General features: G+C 37.2%; 4 protein-coding genes across 5 annotated transcripts; 3 read left to right on the top strand and 1 right to left on the bottom strand.

The window, feature by feature from the left end:
* The first annotated feature begins 985 nt into the window (after nucleotides 1-985).
* On the top strand, nucleotides 986-3693 carry LOC121938349 (serine protease 57-like). Its single transcript, XM_042481613.2, has 5 exons — nucleotides 986-1122; nucleotides 1203-1356; nucleotides 2565-2694; nucleotides 2835-3089; nucleotides 3252-3693. Exons 1-5 carry the CDS (start codon nucleotides 1077-1079, stop codon nucleotides 3402-3404), a joined length of 738 nt encoding a protein of 245 aa, XP_042337547.2. The 5' UTR covers nucleotides 986-1076; the 3' UTR covers nucleotides 3405-3693.
* Nucleotides 3694-5224: 1531 nt separating this feature from the next.
* On the top strand, nucleotides 5225-11307 carry LOC121939129 (spindlin-1-like). Of its 2 annotated transcripts, none has more exons than XM_042482248.2 (5): nucleotides 5225-5363; nucleotides 6067-6108; nucleotides 7332-7579; nucleotides 7767-8000; nucleotides 9344-11307. In XM_042482248.2, the coding sequence occupies exons 2-5, from the start codon at nucleotides 6089-6091 to the stop codon at nucleotides 9547-9549; spliced, it is 708 nt and encodes a 235-aa protein (XP_042338182.1). In that variant the 5' UTR covers nucleotides 5225-5363; nucleotides 6067-6088; the 3' UTR covers nucleotides 9550-11307. The 2 variants fall into 2 exon arrangements, with proteins under 2 accessions (XP_042338182.1, XP_042338187.1); XM_042482253.2 differs by having other exon boundaries at nucleotides 5252-5363; nucleotides 6070-6108.
* An 82-nt stretch (nucleotides 11308-11389) lies between these two features.
* micos13 (mitochondrial contact site and cristae organizing system subunit 13) lies at nucleotides 11390-14694 on the bottom strand. Its single transcript, XM_042482262.2, has 4 exons — nucleotides 14524-14694; nucleotides 13908-14064; nucleotides 12143-12200; nucleotides 11390-11921 (listed from the first exon to the last, which is right to left on the bottom strand). Exons 1-4 carry the CDS (start codon nucleotides 14550-14552, stop codon nucleotides 11824-11826), a joined length of 342 nt encoding a protein of 113 aa, XP_042338196.1. The 5' UTR covers nucleotides 14553-14694; the 3' UTR covers nucleotides 11390-11823.
* Nucleotides 14695-16292: 1598 nt separating this feature from the next.
* hsd11b1la (hydroxysteroid (11-beta) dehydrogenase 1-like a) lies at nucleotides 16293-22663 on the top strand. Its single transcript, XM_042484076.2, has 6 exons — nucleotides 16293-16488; nucleotides 19281-19411; nucleotides 19684-19887; nucleotides 19982-20075; nucleotides 20764-20929; nucleotides 21045-22663. The coding sequence occupies exons 1-6, from the start codon at nucleotides 16404-16406 to the stop codon at nucleotides 21226-21228; spliced, it is 864 nt and encodes a 287-aa protein (XP_042340010.2). The 5' UTR covers nucleotides 16293-16403; the 3' UTR covers nucleotides 21229-22663.
* Nucleotides 22664-22959: the final 296 nt, after the last annotated feature.

The raw sequence follows: 22959 nt of genomic DNA, 5'->3' as shown, positions 1-22959 counted from the left end.
TTCAGCTAGTTTGTTACACAATTCAAAGAAATATTTGTTTGGGCTGTCAAGGAGATCCACACAGAAGAGCCGCTGTGTTGCATCTGTGCTTTTCCTATTAAATTCATAGAAATACAATCAATCAAACTTCATTTATATAGCACTTTCATACAAAAAACATTGTAGCACAAAATGCTTTACAAATAGACACAGTAACGTCAGATAAAAAGAAAAAATCCTGTCACCCCATCATCCACTCCCCACCCTGCATAAAGTTAAACATTGATCTACAACTACTTTAATAAAACAACAGGCATTATCAGTTACGCTGCTTAAATGCGGCAATTGTGTGTACAAACAAAACCTCATCTAAAATGGTGTATTATTGTGTGACATTCTTCATCAGGACATATAAAATGATATTTAAGGCAATAAACAAATGCAAAGGTTATTTTTCTAGTGTGCAGTTGATCTCAGTGTTGCTAAAATTTGAAAATGGCAACAGTTTACCAACACTTAATATTTTTTTTAAATGATGCTTTCAAACCCACATGGCTGAGAGATTCAGTTGCATGTAAGAGCAGAATTATTGTGTCTGCAGCACATTGCATAACAAAAACCACATTCTTTCTTAAGCAAACTTTTGACAGAAATGTGATGTAATCATAAGATAGGAAAGTGTAACAAGTCCACAAACACAAGATTTAAATCTAAGCACAAACACGAAAGAATGAACCAACTTTCTCAGAAGCACACACCCACAAACATATTGCATTTTCTTTTCTTTTTGCCTTTGATAATGTATTTTTTAGACAATAACTACTGTTTATCCAACAATGTTCGCCTTTGCTCAACAAGTGTCAAACTAAATCTGCTGTAACTCTAACACCACATTGTTACTGCATCAATTATGAAAACCTGTTTTGAAAAACATCTGTTGTGAAACTTCTTGTAATCCCACCAACAACTTCACTAAAAGCTAAGCAGCCTGTTGACGAACACACTGAAGCAATAAAGGCCACAAAAAAGTAAGTTTTTTTTCCTTCTCTAAAAGTCATAAGACCATGAGAGGAAGGTGTGGATTTGTTTGACCAGAGATGATGGCAAGTGGTGTCATACTCCTGCTGCTCTTTGTCCTAAATGGTAAGCTATGCATAGTTAAGACATACGCATCCACATCGGATAAACGTGAGTAAATAATGGATGATTATTTTGTGTTTCAGGAGCTCATGGTACTCATATTGTCGGAGGCAGAGATGCTGGCCCCCACTCGCGCCCCTATATGGCCTCGCTGCAGGTTCAAGGCCGCCACATCTGTGGGGGAGCCCTGGTGAAAGAGGACTTTGTGCTCACGGCAGCACATTGTCAGCTACGCATGTAAGAAAAAACAAACCATTATGATTTTCTTATTTCACATACTGTCAGTTGTTTCATGTGTAAAAATAAACTTGCAGGGTTGGTTTGCAAACTTTGCAAACTCTGCTGTATTTCTCAGTCATTATTTATGTTAGAAGGTTCTAATCAGCAGCAAATGAAAGTTTAAGGTCTCAGCTGTAAATGCATTTGTTTTTTATAATCAGGCATAACTTCTAAAATGAGGCTACTTTTTGATTTAAGTCATGTTGTGCATTTGTTTGGCACACAGGGTTATGGGGTTGATTGGCACAATATGTTAAAATGCTATGGTTACCCCCCCCCCCAAAATCAAAATGAAAAAACAAACAATTGAAACAATTTGAACATTTATTCAAACAAGAGCTTGAAATAATGAGCATTTAATTCAATATCTGCCCATTTCAAAAACCAAACATTATGAGCAATTCATCAGAAGGAATGTCTCATTACTTATGCAACTAACAATTCAAAATAAGAGTAATAAACTAACAATATAAAGACTGTTTAATGCATCAGAATAGTTTTAATCTCTCAAAATATAGATACAGTTACAACTGTTACAATTGTTTGGCACATGTGCCAAACAACCACAAAAATGAGTGTGCCAACCAACCTTGCTCACATTTGACCCAACTTTGTGATGAAATTATATTAGCCAACTAAAATCATTCATTACAGACTTTTAAATCTCACATCAGAATGTAACTGATTCCTTTCTCTGTCAACCAGAGGTAACACATTTCCATTATCTCTGTCTATCACTGTATTATAATATGTTTAGTCTACAGACCACATTTTTTCTTTAATATTACAATACTGAAATGTCACCTTTACCAAAACAGTTAACGACTGTGGTGAAGAAAGAAAGCATTTTGATATTAAAAAAAACATTTGTGACACAGTTATGATGACATTATCATGACAACCAGATCCAAAAGCAACCAGACACAACTGTTGAATGTAATGTCAATGCATAAAAAGTGACAGAGACATGGATCAGGACTGGAAGGACGGGGGCAACAGAAACCGCTCATGTGCTTATGCACAAGGCCCAGAATTTGTTGCTATGTTGTGCTCCTTCATGGTAGTGATGATGTCATGATGTTGCTAATGAGTTTTTACAAGAGATATTATTAGCAGCCTCAAAATCATATCTAATATCCTTTCTCTATTGAATTGTTATTTTTCAGCCCATACACAGTTGTTCTTGGAGCTGACTCCCTGACTGCTAATGAGACTACAAAACAGCAATTCAACGCAAGCCGATCAATTCCACATCCAGATTATGACGGACATGCAAATGATATCATGCTCCTGAAGGTAAGGACAGTTACAGTCATTGTGTACTAAACGATATCAGATTTTAAACAGTCCCAAGTCCCATTTTGTGTTTCTAGTTTAATAATTTATAATGTCACAAAAATCAAATGTATTTTCTACCATTATTTTTCTTGTCTCAGCTCAATGGTAGCGCCCAGCTGACTGAAGCAGTGCAGCTGATTTCTCTGAGAAGAGGCAGACTGAGAACATCCAGTCTGTGCCTCACTGCTGGCTGGGGGGACGTGGGGGATAATGGCACCATACCAGACAGGCTTCAAGAAGTCAATGTAACCACCCTGTCACGGGGGACATGTCGTAGGAGATGGAGAGGTGTTCCCATCACCAGGGCTATGGTTTGTGGAGTTGGGGGGCGCATTTTTCAAGGCTTCTGCTCGGTAAGAGAGCACACTGGCAAGACATAGGCGTAAAACTTACACAGGATGGAGCTGTCTTTTAATGTTAACTAAACATCTACTTAAAATCTGAGGTTGTCTTGTCAATAGACAGGACTCAAAAGTACACCTTCTGTTAAGTGTCTCCTAACTTTTCTGTTCAAGGGGGATTCAGGTGGTCCATTAGTGTGTGACGGAGCTGCAGCAGGCGTTGTCTCCTTCTCTGGACGGCGATGCGGAGACCCCAGGACCCCTGATGTCTACACACGGGCATCATCCTTCAGGGAATGGATTATAAGCGTGTTGAACAACAACTAGACATATATATTGAATGTGTCAGTATACTCGATTTGGATGTACTTTTTAAGACAAGGCTCTCTGTGACAGTCAAACACGTAGTGTTGTGTGATATCTGCTTAGCAATGCTGCACTGTGGTTTTTGAGATGAGGTGATATATAATATTTTTGTCACTCCTATCTTTCATATTGTGTTCCTGCACCACTATGCATTTCAAATAGATTGGGTAAGACTTTTTTAAATTCTGAACTTTCAAAAACATGCTAGGCTGAATGTGATCATAAAATTAAATTGAAAAAGTGAGGTAAATTCCAGTGCACTCATTTTTTTGTGACACCACGATAAAGCTACTAATTCTATCATTACAGTTCTTGAGAAAAAAATATTTTATGGGTCAAGTTTTGTTCATGTTTGCATATTTAGTTGATAGGTTGCTTTGTTTCTGCAGCATACATGTCATTGATTCATTTGCCAAATGATAAAGGTATCTGAACAGCTGCACAGGCGTAGTATTCAGCTGAACCACAAGTCAAGCCTGAGAGGATGCAAACTGTTTGAGTCATGTGTATGCATAGACGATAACTTGTAAGCTACAATCAGATTATGCAACTTTATAATGAACTAAAGATAATAAAAGTTCACAAGATAGTGCATGATGCATTCTGGAGACGTTGTGCAAACAAAGCCAAACAGAACAAAATACAAAAACCCACACAGAAACTCTTGTGTGTGCTCAAGTCTACTAACAAAGGGACAGCAGTTATTATTTTTATTTATTTGACTATTTTTGGCAGGTTTTCCTGTGTATGTAAAACAAAACACATTCATGCACAAATTTTGAAGAGAAAAGGGTATTTGTAGCAGTATTGTAGAGAACACAATGTGCATCATGCATTTTAGTGTCGTGTTGATTTTCTGAAACTCAAGATGCAAAATGCTGTTATAAACCTGACATTTAAATGCTAAAGGAAGAGAATTGTGGAAACATAATAATAACTTTACACCTAAAGTTAAGGCTGCTTTATAACTTTAACCCTCTGAAACCCGAACTGACATCAGTTTTCTGTGCTGCATTCAGATGCCTTTCATAGGCATGTAAACCTTTTAAACACTGAGCAAATTGGATTTTTTTTTCAAAAACAAGGGAAAAAAGGCAATCAGCTTCTTGACATGAAATGAAATGTCCTACAAATTGTGGAAAAATTAATAAAAGGTGACAAGAAAACAATCTTTAAAATATAGCTTTAAAAGGAGATAAAGTATTAAAAATTCAAATAACTTAGGAAAACTATTAAGAAAACTAAATTTATTATTATTCTAATTATTGTTATTATCGTTATTACTATTATTATTGTTGTTGTTATTTTAGTACTTTTTTTCTGTATTTGCTCTTTTACTTTATTTGGCCAATTGTAATTTTCTTGTAATTTTTTTTACTGATTTCTTGCAAATTTCTGGGTCATTTTTAATATTAAGTTTCTCATTGCCTTCTTATCATGTTTTGGAAGGGTAAAAAAAACACCTTGCCCGGGTTTCAAAGGTTAATACATCTCTTATTAAGGTGTCTGCCTCTTTAAGTCAAATTCAAGGCAACTCTCGCGTTACAGAAACCCCCGACCTCCCTTTGCATGCTGTGGTCATATGTGTTATCTACGTATTTTATACCGATTATGCGCACTAATACCGTAATTACACTATTTCCGAAAACACGGCAGCAGCACGCAGCAAGCACCTGAGTAACTTCGACCGTAAAAAGTCCACATCATTGCCTTTGAAACACCAACACCCAGTGTTCATTGCGCGCACGTTCACGTCCACCTCTGATGTAACGGCAAGCGAAGGCTCGCTGGGAACTTGAGTCTCGTGTCTTTAACTCCCATTTTCCACAGGTTTCGCGAGATTTACATAGGCGGGTTGGTGTGTGGCAGCGTCTCTCTGCCAGACGAAGTGAACAATACTGATATGAAATCTGCGTAAAGGTAATGAAGATGTGTGTCGAGAGGAGAATAAAAGCCGTTGACACCCGGTTGTAGCCGGTGTTTGTTACCTGCTGTAAGCGACACCGAGGAGCCGATGTAGCTAAGCCGACTCCACTTATCTTACAGTAACATCTGCATTGAGGTAGAGCCAGGACGTCAGTGTTATTGATTAATGTGAGGTGTAGGTGTGTTGGATTTAGTCCAGGACAGGTGTTAAGGGTTATGGCGTAGTTTATCTGGCTTGCCTCGTCATATTTGACATGTATGTTGCTAATGTACAAGTTATTAGCACTAAAATGTAAGCGGCTAACGTTACATACTGTAATTCGTCAGATACAGTTAAACGGCTGATGTGTTTTCTAGGAGCAGCCAGATGTTTTTTTTAAATGTCTTTTTATTGCGTGTAATAAATATGACAACCGACACAGTCTCATCTCACTTGGTTGTGCATTACAAACTGTGACCTCCATATCTGTGTAGTTAAAGTAAATACCCAGGAAGTTATTCCATCATGCTAATCTATTGGCTGCTGGGGTTGTCAGTCTCTGCTGAGCCTGTCACAAGCCTCCTCACACAGACCAGCCTCTCAGCTCAAGCAGAGGCCTTCCTCATGCTGTGGCATACAGTGTACATGTGAAGTTTGGCAGCTGTCTTATTCACTCACACTAATGACTGAACTTTGCCCTGTTTTTGTTTTAATCAGTAGCCTTTGACTTTCTGGAGGCATGTCCAAGAAAAGGGGCAGGTACGTAGATGCAAAGCTACTGTACATAACACCTCACAATGCCATTAATTTGTGGTTCTAGTGTGTAATTTAATAGTAAAGCTATAATGTCACAAACAGATACACGAGAGAGTTAATTATCCAGGTATAAACTTCTGGAATTAAAGGTCCAGTGTGAAAGATTTAGGGGATTTAGTAGCATCTAGCTGTTGCAACCAGCTGAAACTTCTCCTGGGTAGACTTCCTGTAGTGGCTGTTGTTGAGGAGGATTTTACCAGGAGCTGAATTACCTGCAGAGGTCTCTACCTCTCCAAAACAAATGGACCAGGTGATTAAACTCTGTAAAAACACTGAATAAAACAGTTTCGCATCACAAATCAATGTATCTCCGATGCTGTTAAGCATGTCAACAGCCCGCTTGCAAATCTGTGAGCTCACCCTTTTTTTGATAACTGAAATTGTGCTTATCTTGTTTCTGATCCAGATGTTCAAGAAGTTTTAATCAGGAGCTGAATTATCCGCAGGGGTCTCCTCCTCTCCAAAACAAATAGACCAAGAGATTGTAACCGTTAAAAACACAGAGTAAAGCAGTTTCACGTTACAAATCAATGTTTTATTAAGCGGTTTCAGAGACACCTATTTGTGTGTGCTGCACCTTTTTTCTCGAATAACTTAAGATACAGATGTTCAGGAGGTTTTTACTGGGAGCTGAATTATCTGCAGAGGTCTCCTCCTCAGAATGAGCAGATATGGTGATGTGAACTAGTAAAAACACAGAATTTTCATGCTAAAAAAAAAAGAAAATCTGATGTTTTTCTAATGTTCTTGCAGCGTTGCTGCTAACTTTGGTTGCTGATACAAAAACACAAATGGCTCTATGGTTTGGTTTGTCCTTTGCTGACTATTGTAGAAATATAGTGGTGTAACACAGCGATTTTCACAGAACCCGCTCCCTTCGACAATATAAATGGCTTATTCTATGGTAATAAAAATGAAACAATTCTTATTGTTAGGTGATTATGAACAAAAGAATATAAAAATAGAAAATATTATAATCCATTTCTGCTAATATATCCTCCTAAATCCAACACACTGGACCGTTACCAATATCTTATAATAGATTTACGTCTGTAATTAATGAATAAAACAATATCACATTCTTTTTATATAATCAGCTGTATGAAGTAGTAAAGTAAGTTCTGGTGTTGGTAACGCAGACATGCATATTTATCCTGTTTTGCCAGAAAGCGGAGTAGTGGGGAGCTGAGTGACACATTGAGCCCGGATCCCAACAGCATTCTGGGAGTCCGTATTCAGCATAACTGGCGTGAGAAGGGCAACCAGAGCAAATGGAAGGGAACAGTACTCGACAGGCTGAGTGTTAACCCTTCTCTCTTCATGGTGAAGTATGACGGCTTTGACTGCGTCTATGGCATCGAGCTGTTCAAGGACGACAGAGTGTCGAATCTGCAGGTCCTGTCGGAAAGCGTCGGTGAGTTAGCGAGCCACTCTTGTTACCTTTGCCAGCTGAATTCATGTTTTAGACCCTGATGTCAACTAAGACAAACGTCTCTCATATAATGAAGGTGTGAAATATGTAACAGTGACGTGCTTTTTTGCACAGATAGCCATGTTTCTCACTTTTTTACTGTACATCCTTTGCTGCTGCGTCTCCACAGTAAACAACAAGATCAAGATGCCTCCAGGGGCAGAGGAGCTGGTGGGCAAAGCTGTGGAGCATCTGTTTGAAAAAGAGGATGGAGAGAAGAACGAGTGGAGGGGCATGGTCCTCTCCAGAGCTCCAGTCATGACCAACTGGTATTATATCACTTATGAAAAGGACCCCGTACTTTATATGTACCAGCTGTGGGACGACTATGCTGATGGAGACCTCAGGATTCTGCCTGAAGCAGGTACTGGTGATTTGTCTCTAACAAAGACAGATTGATACTTAACAAAGCTTTATTAAGTCTTCAGTGATTTTGCCCTAAAGCTTAATAAATACGATTAAAGTGACTGCAATGTGACATAATTGATTTTGAGGATTGCAAAGTCTTTTTTGCATGGATACCATGTGAGTTTACCATGGATATCTGTATTGATCCTCATCAAAGGGTTCAACTCCCTGCTGAAAAATTACATTTCTAAAAAAAAAAACAACCCAAAAAACAGTTTCTGAGCGGCTCTTCTAGAATTAATGGCTTTGTTTAAACATGAATGAATTGCTGCATCTAATTTGACAATATTCAAATGATTTTTGCACATAAACATTCACAATAACACTGAATAAAGTGTGACTGAGAGAGTGAGAAATTAAGGGCCCAGATCTGCATCTGAGCACACCGCAAAGGCTACAGCTGACGAGAAGTTCTGTTCCTGCGTGAGAGGAAATAACTCTCCACAGCAGCCACTGGTGGTTGTCTGCATGCATCATTAAAAAAGGGAAAAGAGCACAACCGTGTGTTGAAAGAGCAAAGAATATTTACTGTGTACTAGTGAGCAATTTCTGCTAGAGCTAAGTGACTAAAAAATTTATTTTACCTTATGTAACAAGTTTTTGTTCTCACGACTTTTGACTTTAGCCACTTTTTTACTTTCCTCACTTTCACTGAATTGAACTGCCAGAGTGATTTCATTCACTGATGCTGATTCAACATGTTAAATCTGCCAAAAAAAGCCGATAAGGGCCGACAGGGACTGATTAGTGCCAAAAGAGTAAGAAAGACCACCCAAAAAAGGGTGACTTTTAGCTTGGTGTGTCAGGGCCCTTTTTGAAATATCAGAATACTGATGCATCATGCAAGAAACAATTGTAGTTTGTTATTTCAGTCTGTTAAAGCTTTGTATCCGTGATCATTTTCAGTTAACAGATTACAGTAAGGATTCTTACACTTGTCTGGAAAAAGTCTTTACAAGTCTGGAGAATTTTTTTTTTTTAATTTCTGGGTCTGTAAATGTATTCAATGGTGAAATTAAGAGAGACAGGACTGAGAGACAGGACCGAATGGGCTGTGGACTTCCAGTGAGACAGGAAGCACTTTTTGTCATTTACCTATAAAGATTAATGATGAGATGGTTCATTTAAAGAATAACGCAGAACCTCAAGTTTCAGTACTTTTCATGTATGTTTAGAAAAATAATCAAACATTATTTCAGAGCCACATTTAGATACTTTTAGTAGGCAGTGTTTGGTGAGTCACACACAAGCACATTTCAAATGAACTCAGATGTAATGGTATAATGTTTCACTCCTCAGAAAACAAGCACCTGTTGCCTGCGGACAGGAAGCCAGGAGAAGAGACGGAGAGCCTGGTGGGGAAACAGGTGGAGTATGTTACTGACAAGGGTGTGAAGAGAACAGGCCTGGTCATTTACCAGGTCCCAGCCAAGCCCTCTGTCTACTACATCAAATATGACGATGACTTTCATATCCATGTCTATGACCTGGTGAAAACCACCTAGAGATAGTGGACACTTGATCTCACTCTCCAGCCTCCCGCCATCTGCTTTTGTTCCACTCATCGTTTTAATCTGTTATCCAAAGCCATGGCAGGGTCGAATAGTTAATATGCTTTCGTTGTTCAGAAGAAAGTGCAATCTGTTTTTCATATGCACAGCAGAACTGTAGCACCGCTATGCTTGGCTATTCCGAGGAGATGGGAGTCGACTTGTTTTATTGTTGCTGCTCTACTACTTTATTCTTTAAGTTTGGACAGTCCAAGATTGCACTGCCCAACAGCTGCAAAGTGCAGTTGTTACTGCATTTGTATTGTTGTACTTGAGATACTCACTGATCTGTCCTTAAAGTAATTATGTTAATTAAATTCCAGTATGATCAAAAAAGCTGCTTAAAATGTTCTTTTGAAGACACTGATGATATTCACATTATGTTTGGGACAGAAACCTTCCACTGAGGCATTAATTGAATTAAATGGGCAAATAAATTGAACCATGTTATCAAATTTAGTATTAGTATTGGAAGGAATGAATGAAAACGGGTTTGTAAAATCATCTGATTGGGGCCCTTATATGTGCAAAAGCCGTTAGATTAATGTGGAAATATGCTCTTGCACCTTTGCACCATGTTTAGCATTGTATCGGATCCTTTGCTCTGGTGATGCAGACGCTAAATTCTCATTTAAATTTGATCCCACACAAATCATAAAGTGCCTTCCGGCTTATCATCTTGCAATATTGTACATACTGTATCTCCGACTATTTACGCTCTCATTGAGTCATTGCATATAAAGGCTGCTTTTTGGTTTTCATTCATAAGCGGTGACACTGACAGCTTGAGGAAAGTTTTGCAGCCATTCAATTAATATTAGTGCTGTTTTGCTCTTAATGCAGTATGAAAATGTTCTTTCAATATTACACATCATCATTGGTTGTATAAGCTCACTGTTGATCTTGTGGGGAGCACTTTATTGTATAAAGTTTACATGTTTAGGTTATGGTACGCTATATAGTTTCCCCCAAAAAATGCTTTTTCCTTAAAAGCAAATGTGGCAGAATAAATGCTTTATAACATACGCATGAAGAAAAAAAAACTTGTTGCAATACACTCAGATGACAGTATTTAATATGTACAACTTGTGTAAAATGCCTTGTAATGTTGCCTCTTGTGGTTACTCTCATTTATACGAATATTTCATCACCAGCTTTTAGTGAAAGGGTTGTTTATTTACATTTATTATAAACGTTATATTTAACAGGTGTAATCAACTGACAAACCAGTTTGTTGACAGTAACTAACACTGGTTTTAGTCTTTATAACTTTGTCTTGCAAACATGACATATATGCTTGCAGAATGCATTTCATCCAAACTTTGTCACTAGTCGTTGAATTGGCCCTCCCAGTCTTCAAGTCACTCAGTGTATCCCTTAGCAAAGTAGTCGATCAGTACTGTTACTGTTATTTTTAGCTGTCAAAACTCCGCATGCATAATCTAAACAGTGTCTGGAGATATTCAAACTTCATCTTGACGGTAGAGAATTGACAGTGTGTGGCAGAACCGATTCTGTTTGAATAACCCAAAAATAAAAAGTGGTCAACGCTGTACATCACCACTACTGGTGCTGTGTAGTGTTTGTGTGTTGTGTAGATGGAGTTACAAATGACTGTGTGTGCTCTTCTTCATGCTTTAAAATCACCTCCTGTTCTGAAGTTGTAGCAGCACTTATTATTCTGTCATGAGTAATAAAGATTTTTGCACATTTGTTTGGTCTTGTTCTTTGAAGGCACTGCCACGATCAACATGCAGCACACATTTGGCCTCAATGAATCAAACTAATGACTGGACGTGTTTTAAGATTGATGTATTTAGTCACAAATGGTGAAACTGCATATATACAACAAACAGACATTCTCTTCGTAACATTATTTGGATGGTATGAGAACAAAGGGGAGTGGAGCATTATATGTTTAGACAGTACAAAGCAAAATGAAATCCAATAGTATACACAAAATTGAATTTTTTAAAAAATACATTTTGCTTCCGAGCATTATGCACAAAACAACTCCCAACCAATGCCACGATTACTTAGAGAGCCGGAGTACCCATTCAGGAGACGGCACTCCTTGCAGCTGATTTTCACAACTTTTTGTCTTTTTTTTCTTTCATGCTGGGTGTTTCTTCTTTCTTGGGAGGGGCTACAACTTTTGAAGAAGTAATGTCATTCAAGTGCAAGACTCAAAAAGTCAGATAAAATGCCAGGTTTTCAGAGAATTCCTGTTTACTTGGTTAGGTCCTTGAGGTACTGCAAACCCTGATTTGTGTATCCAGCTGCTTTTGTTGGAGCCTCCGAAAGAGCTGAAATTGACGTCCGAACCCCTGCAATAAAACAAACTCAAGAGCTTAGGTTTGAGGCACTTTACATACGAAGCATTTAGCATTTAGACTGATTACTGCCCCAGTGAAATGTTAGCTGTATCACTGCATCTAACTTGATGTGCAAAATCACATCTAACTATCTGGGTGCAAAACATGACTCGTGACATTACCACACGCACTCCCTTTAAAAAAAAAAAGGAAAAAGCTTTTTCAGTTCTCACCAGAGTTCCACGCCTCAACGGGGGAGAATTCAATCTTTGGCATCGTTGGAAGCTGAGCCTGGGGAGAGGAAAATACCAGATAATGTGTGAAATGTGAAGCAATTTTGGCTGATCACTTAACATCATGCAGTAAAATATTGCAGCATGCTCCCAGAGGCAATAATGACAAAGGGCTAACAGTTTGGTGCTTCATTGAAAGTGGGCATATTACTCCAGCAGTACACTGGAGTAAGAATATGAAACACATGATGACATATAATTTGGGTATTTTGTAGAAAGAATACACTGATACTTAGTTATTGACTGATGAACATGGACATGTATAATGACTTGTATGTTGTAAGTATTTTTATGTGTATTGCCATAACTTTTTTTTTTATAGCATTCTGTATTTCTGCTTTTATGTACCCTTTCTGTTGTCATATGTATGTTTTTAAGGGATGTGCTATTGTGAATTTGCATTTTTTGTATGTCTTTCTGGCATAAGTTATGGTGAAACTGAAAGAAAATGTCCACATTGTAAACACAGTTTTTGTATTTGTAAGTTGTCTTCTCTTTACTGGCATTTTTAAAAAGACACAACTGGGCAAATTAGATTTAGAATATTGTCAAATGTGAAATGCTGCTTTACAGAAAATTGTATTCTTTACCATCTATCAAAGAAAGGATCTCTTTGTGTTCACATTTGAGCTGGTATAGTGCCTCATAATACTAAAAAAGACATTGTTTTAGAAGAAAAAGTGGAATTAGTCCAATGTGTGATCAGGAAGAAATAGATAAGTATCATTTTGTTTTTTAACTGTCCTTTGTATGTAAAATGTCATGATCTTTTCATCAATGTGAGAAAAGATAGAGCCGAGGTGCTGGCTTTGAATGACTTGCATCGACTGAAATGGTTGTTGGAAAAAGGAAAATTTTAATTTGGAAACTTGTTTTATGAATCCGTTTTTGTTTAGGGGGAAAATCTTGTAACAGCAGTGGATGATAAATATTACTGCTTCTTTTTATTTTTAAATCACTGAAACTAATGTAAGGCCAGTACAGTTGGAAGCTGTTCACTATTGTTCAACTGTACATACAAGACTTCTGTCTCAACTGTCCTGTAAGTCCATGATGAATGGGCCATGAGATGGCAGAATACTTAACATTAATTTAGTTCATTAACTGTGGAAATCATCAACAGCATTGTCAGTGGTGTCTGTCAGTGGTTCTCAACTGGCATAGAGCTTTAATTTTGAAGTATGCTTTCTGTTTATTTTTGCAATATGTTTTAATTTCTTTGTGGTCTATGCCAACATGTTGTTTTCATACTGTGAAATAATAGTGAATATGTGATTATTTAACCAAAGTGGGGACCATGAACTAAGTGTAATCTTAATTTCTACCCCTGGGCCATCAGGCTGATCAATATGAACTCACGCTAGCCCACCCTTAAGTGCAATCCAGTATCAATGTGCAACATGTGATACAGTCTATAATAACAAATATTCATCCTTTAATCTATGACTGAGTGTGTCTGTAGTCCAAATATTTGATAAGTGTCTTCTCTATGTTACTTGCACCTGATCAGATGTGGCACTCATTATTTCGTTGTATATTTCTATGTCCAATGATAATAAAGACATTCAATCAATCTATCTATCTATCTGATCTGGATCCTGTGACTGGATCAGTTGGGAACCGCTGGTTTAAGTGAAACTGTATTGTCCTTCCTCTGACATCATCAGGATCAGATCTACCCTTCAGCAGTGCATCTTATCTGTACCTCCAGGCCAAAGTACTTCATCCATTCCTCGATGGCGGGTGGGATTGCAGCTTTGGCTTTACCCAGAGCCTCTGATCCCTGCTCACTGCTGCCCAGCAGACCAGAGTCAACGGCGATGTACAGAGCTCCTCCTGCAATGGTCACCTTGGTGGCCAGTCTGAAAATAAAATAAAGGAAATCAGGCATTTACCTTAAAATACACACCTGAGTGGCCCGTCAAAGACAAGTCAAACTGCACGAAAACACTGTTACATGTTACTGTTGCTGTTGCTGCAGTGGACCTCTTAAAAGTGTCACCTAATGCAAATCATGATCAGTTACCTAGATTGTGACATTAGTTAGCCATTTTTAAAACATTAGCTAACATTAGCGAACTGATGTGAATTAAGCCAACGCCCAAAACTCATGTATACATCTAGAATAAGCAAATTTTTGTGTGTTATTGAGCCAACTACCTAACTATCCCGTCAATAAGCACAGTGGATGAAGATGACAGCTGGAAAGCTCTCAGGCACACTGACAGTTAATTTAGCATCGGTTAGCTAACTGGCTAATAGCTAGCACCCACGGCAGCAACAACCTCGTGGAAATTAGGGGTCAAATTAAAAATACTAACTTCACAACGGGCAAAATCTTTGCCGCCATGGTCCACAAGCGATGTCGTTTCCTTTAACGCAGGGTTATTCCGCCTTTTCCGAGAAAAAGCTGGAGTACAGGCTGTCTGACTGAGATAGCTCTGCTGAAGGACAACCCTGCTGGATGTCTGCGCAGACGGGTTGTGTCAATAAAGTTGCTTTGAAGAGCTAGCGCTAATGCTATTTAAGAACCGCAGATTCGTCATTGTCCTCTTAATATTTATAGCGAACTAAATATAATAATAATAATAATAATAATAATAATAATAATAATAATAATAATAATAATAATAATAATAATAATAATAATAAAATATTTTTAAAAAACAGTCATCTCATGGAAAGAGGCTAAAAAATATTTATAAGAAAGCCAGGGAATGATCCTTTTAAAGTCTAAAGGACTCTGGGTGTTATAGATCAAGTAAAGGTTGCAAGTAATTTGTAGAGGAAAAATTGAAGGCCTTCCCCACAGGATCCATTAATCTTTTCAGTCATGATCAATGACCCTTTTTCTTGAGTACATCTAAATATTGGCAGATCTGTTTTTGCAGATGATGGGGCACCATGGAAAAGGATTCAGGAGGCAATTGGGTTGAACAGTCTGTATACAGTTGGGAAATTACATTTTCTGCTGAGAAAACTTAACAGTTTTCAGTAGAAAAATGTTTTTTCCTGATACGAGTCTGCAGATGTATGGAGTTTTTATATTGAGCAATAACTTGACCTGCAATGCACTTTAAACCTGCTGCTGCCATTTTATCTTGTCATTATCAGTGGTTTTTACCTTGTTCTTATCTTGTCTTAATGTTTAAAATTTAGCTTTCATTTAATGTTTTTTTATTTGTTTGTGTGCAGCTGTCACCCTGAGAGTAACCAAACAAATAATAAGTTTATTTGTAAAGCACCTTTAACAGATAAAAAAAATCATAAAGTGGTTTACATTAAAGACATTAATGACAGATACACAATAAAAGCCAAATAAGAATAGGAATAAAAACAAAATAGCTGTTACAACCAGCATACCGCTCAGAGTTGAATCACACCATCAACCAACCAAATGAGGGAAGAGACACAGAAAAAAAAAAAATTAAAAAACAAAGAATAAGACATATAAAAGTTAATGTCTTATACGTCTAAAGACTTACAAGTCCCGAAAGCAATTCAGAAGTCAATGAAATAGTTTGGAGTAAAACAGAGGAAGAGTGGAACAATCAAATAAGGGGAAGGTTTCTTTACAATTGAATAATAAAGTGAATTCAACATTTAGAAACATATAGGTCAAGAAAAGAAGAGGTCACTTTAAACAGAATAATACTTAACTTCAAGAATAAGTAAATGACATGCTTAAGATAACAGGAAAGCATTCAGCTAGTTTATATACTCAGTCAGGTTGAGGGGTCTGATGTGCATGTAATCATGTTATATGTATGAACAAGAAAGATGTGCATATGCTGCAATTCAGGATCTTAATGTTACAATATTAATGAATCCATCAAGTGGATCAGACAAAAGGACTTTCTTTGATGTTATCAGACAAACAGAATTTGCAAAATGTTATTTACGGGTCACAATCTGAATCAGAGCGTGGTGGCGGCGCACTTAATACAATTAACAAAATCCCCCTAAAAGACGAAGAATAAGGAGAAAAACATGAGAAAAAGGCAGAGAAGAAAGTGGTCTTGACTGCGGCACCGCCCCCACCGGCCTTGCCAGATGAAAGTTCAATAAACATCTTATCTGAACAACACACCCTTTTTACTATGTCACGGGAAACAGAGAGGAACGACGGCATAAATGGTGTCCTCGTATTTCTCCTGGAAGCCAGTTGTGAAACTGTGGGGGTCTGAGCAGAGTTCACAAAATGGGAACTTTCACAAAAATCATATTTACTAGTGTATGTGTGGCTTTCCTGGCTGTCAAGTGGACTGCACCAAGCTTTGATGCAGGTAAGAGAGACACAACATCTGATAAGTGGACTTATCTAAATAGGCTTGTTATAGATATCAGATCGGCCTATGTAATCTTTGTTTTTTTGGCACTTTGATCTCATTGAACGTGTTGCCAAAGTGATCCTAATGTGTGCTTGTTGGCTTCCTGAAAATTACACTGGGTTTGTTGTTAGTAAAATAATTTCACATATAAGACATGTTGATCTGTTGTACTTTTTTAAATGTAATGAATAAAAGTTTCCCTTTTTTTTTTACTTTTATTTATTTTTTGCCATGATAAAAGCATTTTCATAAGTTTGCTCAGAATCCCGATGGATTTCTCATCAGATGCATTGACTGTTATGATACTGTAAAAAAAAAAAATCATACTGTACAGAAAATAAAATAAAGACTCACCTCCAAAGTCAAAATGACATGCATAATATATTTGAAATTTCATCATAACAAAATCACTTTAAAAGGTTTGCTGAAAATCCCAATGGAATCCTGTTCAGAATGACATTGATTATGATTATACAACTGAACAGGTGAAATTTCAAGACAATTTCCCCAAAAAGCATTTTAACGTGTCCATGCTTTATTTTCCAGATGTATTACTGTATACATGATAATCATTTGCTACTTCAACATTCAATACAATACATTTTCCCCTAATGTTTCACCCTTCATAAGAAAAAAAATCCACTTTTTTGGTTTGCTGAACAGTCCATTTTAAGTTTTGAAATGATTTCAACACACTGTTTTTGAAGATCATTCCTACTTTTTTGTTTCACCTCAAATGAAGAACTATTCATCCAAGGATTGCTCAAAATCACTATGTATTCCTCTTATGAACAGCTTTCACATTTACTTTCATTCTACTGTGCAGTTTGGAAAAAAAGGGCATTTAGAGAGTTCAAACATGAATGAATATAGATTACAACAAATTCGTTTTTTGACATACTGTTAGGTGGTACAATATAGTACAAAAAACAAATTCAGTAATAAGCTATGTAGTTTTAAAAAACAAAACAAACAAACATTTTTTATATATAATATATATCGTGTGTTTTGACTGTTGGAACTGTTTCTTCTGTTTCAAGAACCATTTGGATGTTTTCTGCACAACATTATTGTGTCCATTAACTGCATTTTTTTTTTTTATTCTCATCCCACATCTCTACTGTTGACCTGAGAACTCTTTTTCATTGATAATCTACTGGAAGCTAATTGCTGCAGATAAGATTTGAATTTATTTGAGGTGACTCAAGGTTATCTACAGGTTTATGTGACATATATTGGCAGCGTGATAAAGGACAACCTGACCTGACAGCAACGGGACAAAGTACAATGGTCTATACTTTTTTGAATATTTCTCAAACAATATTATTTGGTACAAATGCTCTGTGTCTCTGACAACGAGTGCGTTTACATGGATACAAATAACCAGTTTATGATCTGGTTTTTGGAGTATCTCATTTATGAATCTGTGCATGTAAATAACACATTCTCTTAATGAGAAACCCAAATATGCTGGCTGGAGTTCTCTGAAAGACACTAGGATGTATAGAAGGAATATGAATAACTCTGTGATTTCTCTGTGCTCATGTAAAAACGATATCCCATCATGATCATAACCGGGATAAGCCTCATAAAACAGTTACTCATATGCATGCTATCACACTCTGTGATAAAATATTAACTCCGGCCAGCTGGAAACATTATTATGATCATAAAACGATCCAATCCATATCTCAAAATCAGTGTTGTTTTGATTTATTGCTGGCACAAGAGTAGTGTTTTAATGTATTTTTCCTTTAATAGCGACTAACATTTTTTTATTTTACAATAACAAACATATTCAAAATGCTAAATTGGATTTTATCTTGAAAAATCTCAGTATACTGCCCCATCACATCAGTCTAAAAGCTCCACAGTGCACTGGGACCATGCGGCTTTAACTACATCTGAATATGGTCCATCATGTAACTGTATGATGGGATGTCGTACACGCTTAATGCTCTGTATTGCTCAAAATATCTGTGTATAATAATGATGACAATGAAAGTTTAAAGTTCCCCTGGGGGAATTTAGTTATTGAGAATAATCTGACATGGTTTCCACTTGTGACTGAGGCCTCACCAGAGAGAGAACGCAGCATTTATTGCTGCTGTGAGGAAGCAGTGTACAGTCGCGCTTCCACAAGTAATGAAATGATGTGGTTTGAGTCAAAAGAGTAGTGTGTAAAGTTTCCAACAGCTGCAACCGCATGTCACCTTATAAAAAGCCACTACCATTGGAGGGAAATGAGGATATTTTAACATTTTATATAAATCTTTTTGCACATTTAAATTATGGATAGTCTAGTCATAGTCATTTTTTTTTGATTATCAGTCAGAACAATACTGATATGTTGGGGTGGTGATTCAGTAATGGGCAATTTTGAGGGCACCTGTCTCTCGAATGCTAACAGTCTCTCATATAGGTTAAAACAAAGGAAAAAACTATGTTAAAATAGAAATTTAAGGTCAGAAAGTGATTGATAAAATGGGCAGGCTTTATGCACCGGATCTGAGATAATAGTTTAACGTCATCAAATCACTTAAAACTTGATATACTTTTTAAGAAATCACCATACAAATTGATGATTGGTTTTTGTCATATACCTGTCCAGGCGAAGAAGAAGAAGAACCAATGTTATAGAATTTGAAAATCTGTATCAGTCATCTTGAATTTAAATTAAGTTTCCATCAACACCACTGTGTACCCTGAGTTTGTCTTTGTTTTTGTGTGTTTCATGTGTCTTTCAGGGTCTCTCAGAGGTGCCAGGGTAATGGTGACTGGGGCCAGTACTGGTATTGGTGAGCAGATAGCATATCACTATGCTCGCTTTGGTGCCCAGATAGTAATTACAGCAAGGAGGGAGAAAGTGTTACAGCAGGTCAGTGAACTTGGAAAACAGCTCCAAAGCTAAAACCACTACACATACGAAACGAACCAATAAGTGCTAATAATTCTATTATCTATCTGTGTCCATCATATTGTCTACAGTATATGTGAGGAAGTAAGTTAATAATACAACACTGTGTCTGGGTTTAGGTTAATAAAACACATTTTTTCAGTTTGTTGAAGTGCCCATATTAAGCCACAAGTGTTTTCTATCCTCTTTTCTGCAACTGCATGGATCTATTTTTTTCTGATCTCCGCTTTAAGGTGGTAGAGAAGTGCCTAAGTTTGGGAGCCGAGAAAGCTTTCTACGTAGCAGCAGACATGTCCAGTGAGTCCGATCCCGACAAAACTGTAGATTTTGCTCTGGAAAAGCTCGGAGGGTTGGATTACCTGGTTCTCAACCACATTGGCCCGAGTCCCTTCAGCATGTGGGAGGGAGACGTGGAGCACACCAAGTGGCTGATGAAGGTAGTGAAGCATTTTGATGATCTGTCAGCACATAAAATGAGGGGAAGTCACTGATCTTGGGATGTGTGTGTGCATGTGTGTGTGCTTTCCAAAGGTCAATTTCTTCAGTTACATTCAGATGACTTGGAAAGCTCTGGCCTCCCTAGAGCAAAGTAAAGGATCACTGGTGGTTGTTTCTTCACTTTTAGGTAAGTTTGCCAAATCATTTTGATTCACACATCGATGAACGCAAACTATGCAACATGTACATTATTACATGTATTTGTTTTCACCCATTAAATACAATGTATCATCTGGCCTCATTCTTCTCTGTTTTTCAGGGTTTTTTTTTAATTAATACATGATAAACTTACAGGGTACAAGGTAGCTTCGTTTGTCTTTTTTTTAATGTAGTTTCTGAGAAAAATGAAATTAAATTTGCCCCTAAATCCTGCTACAAAACAAAGATAGAAATAAAAAATTAAAAAAAAAAAATATTTAGACAATGTCATGAAACATGCTGAAAGGCTTTTTTCTTTCCTTTTTTTTTTTTTTAAACAATCACACCTCCACATCCATTTAGTAGCTGCTCCAGAGCTTCATGATCACATGATCTTCATCTACTTCTGTTATACTGGAGAGAAGACAGACATTTTTACAGCTGACTTCTCCAACATTCAGCAACTCACACCAAAACAATCTAAACTGATAAAAAGCACTACAGAGGAGAGCGAAAATATACGTGTTTGATTTGAGAGTGAACTGTCCCTTTAAGATCAAATCTGCACGTACAACAGTGTCATAAATGAGGCCCCTAAAGGCCTATAATAGACTAATGTTTTACATTTGACAAAAGAGCATGAAAACCTGAGTCTAATGGTTATTGATGCTTCGCAGGTAAAATGCCCAGTCCCTTCGTGGCACCCTATACCTCAACAAAATTTGCCTTGAATGGTTTCTTTGGGGCCCTTGGACATGAGCTGGCTATGAAGAAGAGCAATGTGTCCGTCTCTATATGCACACTGGGGCTCATTGATACTGAATCAGCTATGGAGAAAGTCAGGTTAGTCCAAGTCCAAGCAATCACTAATACTTTCATATTGATGTTTGTAAATTTCACTACACATAGTAGTTAAGAGCATATTATTATTAATAATTATTTATTTTTTGCATCCTAGGGGAGTCACTCGTGTGCCAGCCTACCCTGCCACAGACGCAGCCTTGAACATCATCAAAACAGGAGCTACGAGACAGCAGGAGCTCTTCTACCCTTGGTTCACCCAAATTTTGACTCTGACTAAAGACTGGTTCCCCTCCATGACAAACTATGCCATCCAGAACTCCTACATCTACAGCCCCTGACAAACATTAATGCTCTAATAAATATATATTCCACACTGCACATTTAGCCTTATTATTTCAGCACACTCAGACTTTTTGAATTTTGGATATCTCTTTTTTAATCACTCCATTAAATATTGTCAAGAGTCATAATAATATATTTTTTCAAAAAACTCATTTTGAGAAAACTGCCTTTGAAGATAGTATTGTAAATGAGACACACAAAAAAGGACACAAGAGTAAAAAAAACCAAAACATACCAACATGAAAGCTTCCCACTTTCACACATAAAGACATTTTTGCATTGTCCTTAAATGTTATGTTTAAATATGCAAATTAAGCATTATGTATAAAAATATTTGGGTTTTTTGGGGGATAAATTTACAGAACAGAAAGCTGAATAAACAAGAACATCTAGACATGTATTTTGGATGTTTTTTTTTCTCCCACCGGTCTGTAAAATATACATTTTGGAATCAAAAAAGCTCAAAATCACCAATTGACCAGTACATGAAAAAGCTGCCTTCACCAGAACACCCCGTCAAGAGTTTCATTGAGGTCCAAAAGGACAATCTTTGAACGGTGATGAAAACATTTAGTCATATATATACTTACAAAAAATACTACACAAAAAGAGACGTTAATCTGAATGTATTATTCCTAAAAATGTCCACATGAGGGCAGTAGTGCCAAAATAGTGAAGTGGCAGTGAAGACCATTTATGTCAAGAAAAATCCTTGCTAGTAGAAAATCATGTATTTGATGCCAATGTAGCAAATAGATTTTAAATAATTTTATATTAAATACTGAAGTGTTGGTTTGAAACATAAACTGGGTCCCATATGTTCACAGATTGAATGATGTGACTTTATTTTTCAAACCTTCATCACCATATCAATTCTCTCCCTCCTTGCTTCCTTTCCTGTCTTCACTGTTCTCCACCCCTGGGTTTCCCTCCATCTCCTATTCTTCTCTATTTCACTCAGTTCCTTCTTTCCAAAGCCGACCACAGTAGGCGTTGCAGACTTCCTACAGAGCAGGACTTTCTCAGTGGGTTCCTTTGTGTCTTTGTTCATCATCCCTCAAAAGCACCACAGGCTTCCTGTGAAGCTGTTGGCTCAATCCATCTTGGTGGTCTTTTCGTCATTGTAATACACCCCAGAGGTTGTACCCTGCTGATAAAGCGGGTTTCTACTGTATAACCAGAGTGAGTCGTCACTGTCAAAAACAAACTCCTCACTCAAAATTACAGTCAGATTTGAAAAGTTGGGAAACAAAATGAAGAATGCTTTCTCTGAGTGTGACGTCAGTTATACACCAGAAATATGTGTGACAGTCGAGCATCTGTTCATAATGTGTAGTATTAGAATTACACAAAATCTGTGTAAATAGCTATAACCTAAATGTTAGGCCTCCAGAGTCAATATGTGGATATTTTGAGACTCAGTTGCTGTACCCATATATGTGTGTCCCTTTACCTCCTTTGCCCTTTTGCTGATGTTCTTTATCCGAGGGATAAGTGAAATTGTGGTCATGGAAATTTCCAAGTTTCAGCCTCTGTGTTGAATTATATTAATTAGATTAAGTTCACCTGCTGGCTTAAAGTTATTGTGTAGTATGTTAACACACATTCCTATATCATTTAATTTGTTTAGGGGCTTAAGTCACAAAAATAATGATTTACAGAGGATTTTGTTGTTTACATCTTTTGTCAGATATATTGTTTATGTTTTAATGTGTTGAATGTATGCC

The sequence above is a fragment of the Plectropomus leopardus genome, chromosome 5 (genome assembly GCF_026936395.1).
Source record: "Plectropomus leopardus strain MGB_pleo_1.0 chromosome 5, ASM2693639v1, whole genome shotgun sequence".
Classification (NCBI taxonomy): domain Eukaryota; kingdom Metazoa; phylum Chordata; class Actinopteri; order Perciformes; family Serranidae; genus Plectropomus; species Plectropomus leopardus.
Note: the sequence above shows the minus strand (reverse complement) of the source record. Positions and strands in the feature narration are given on the sequence as shown.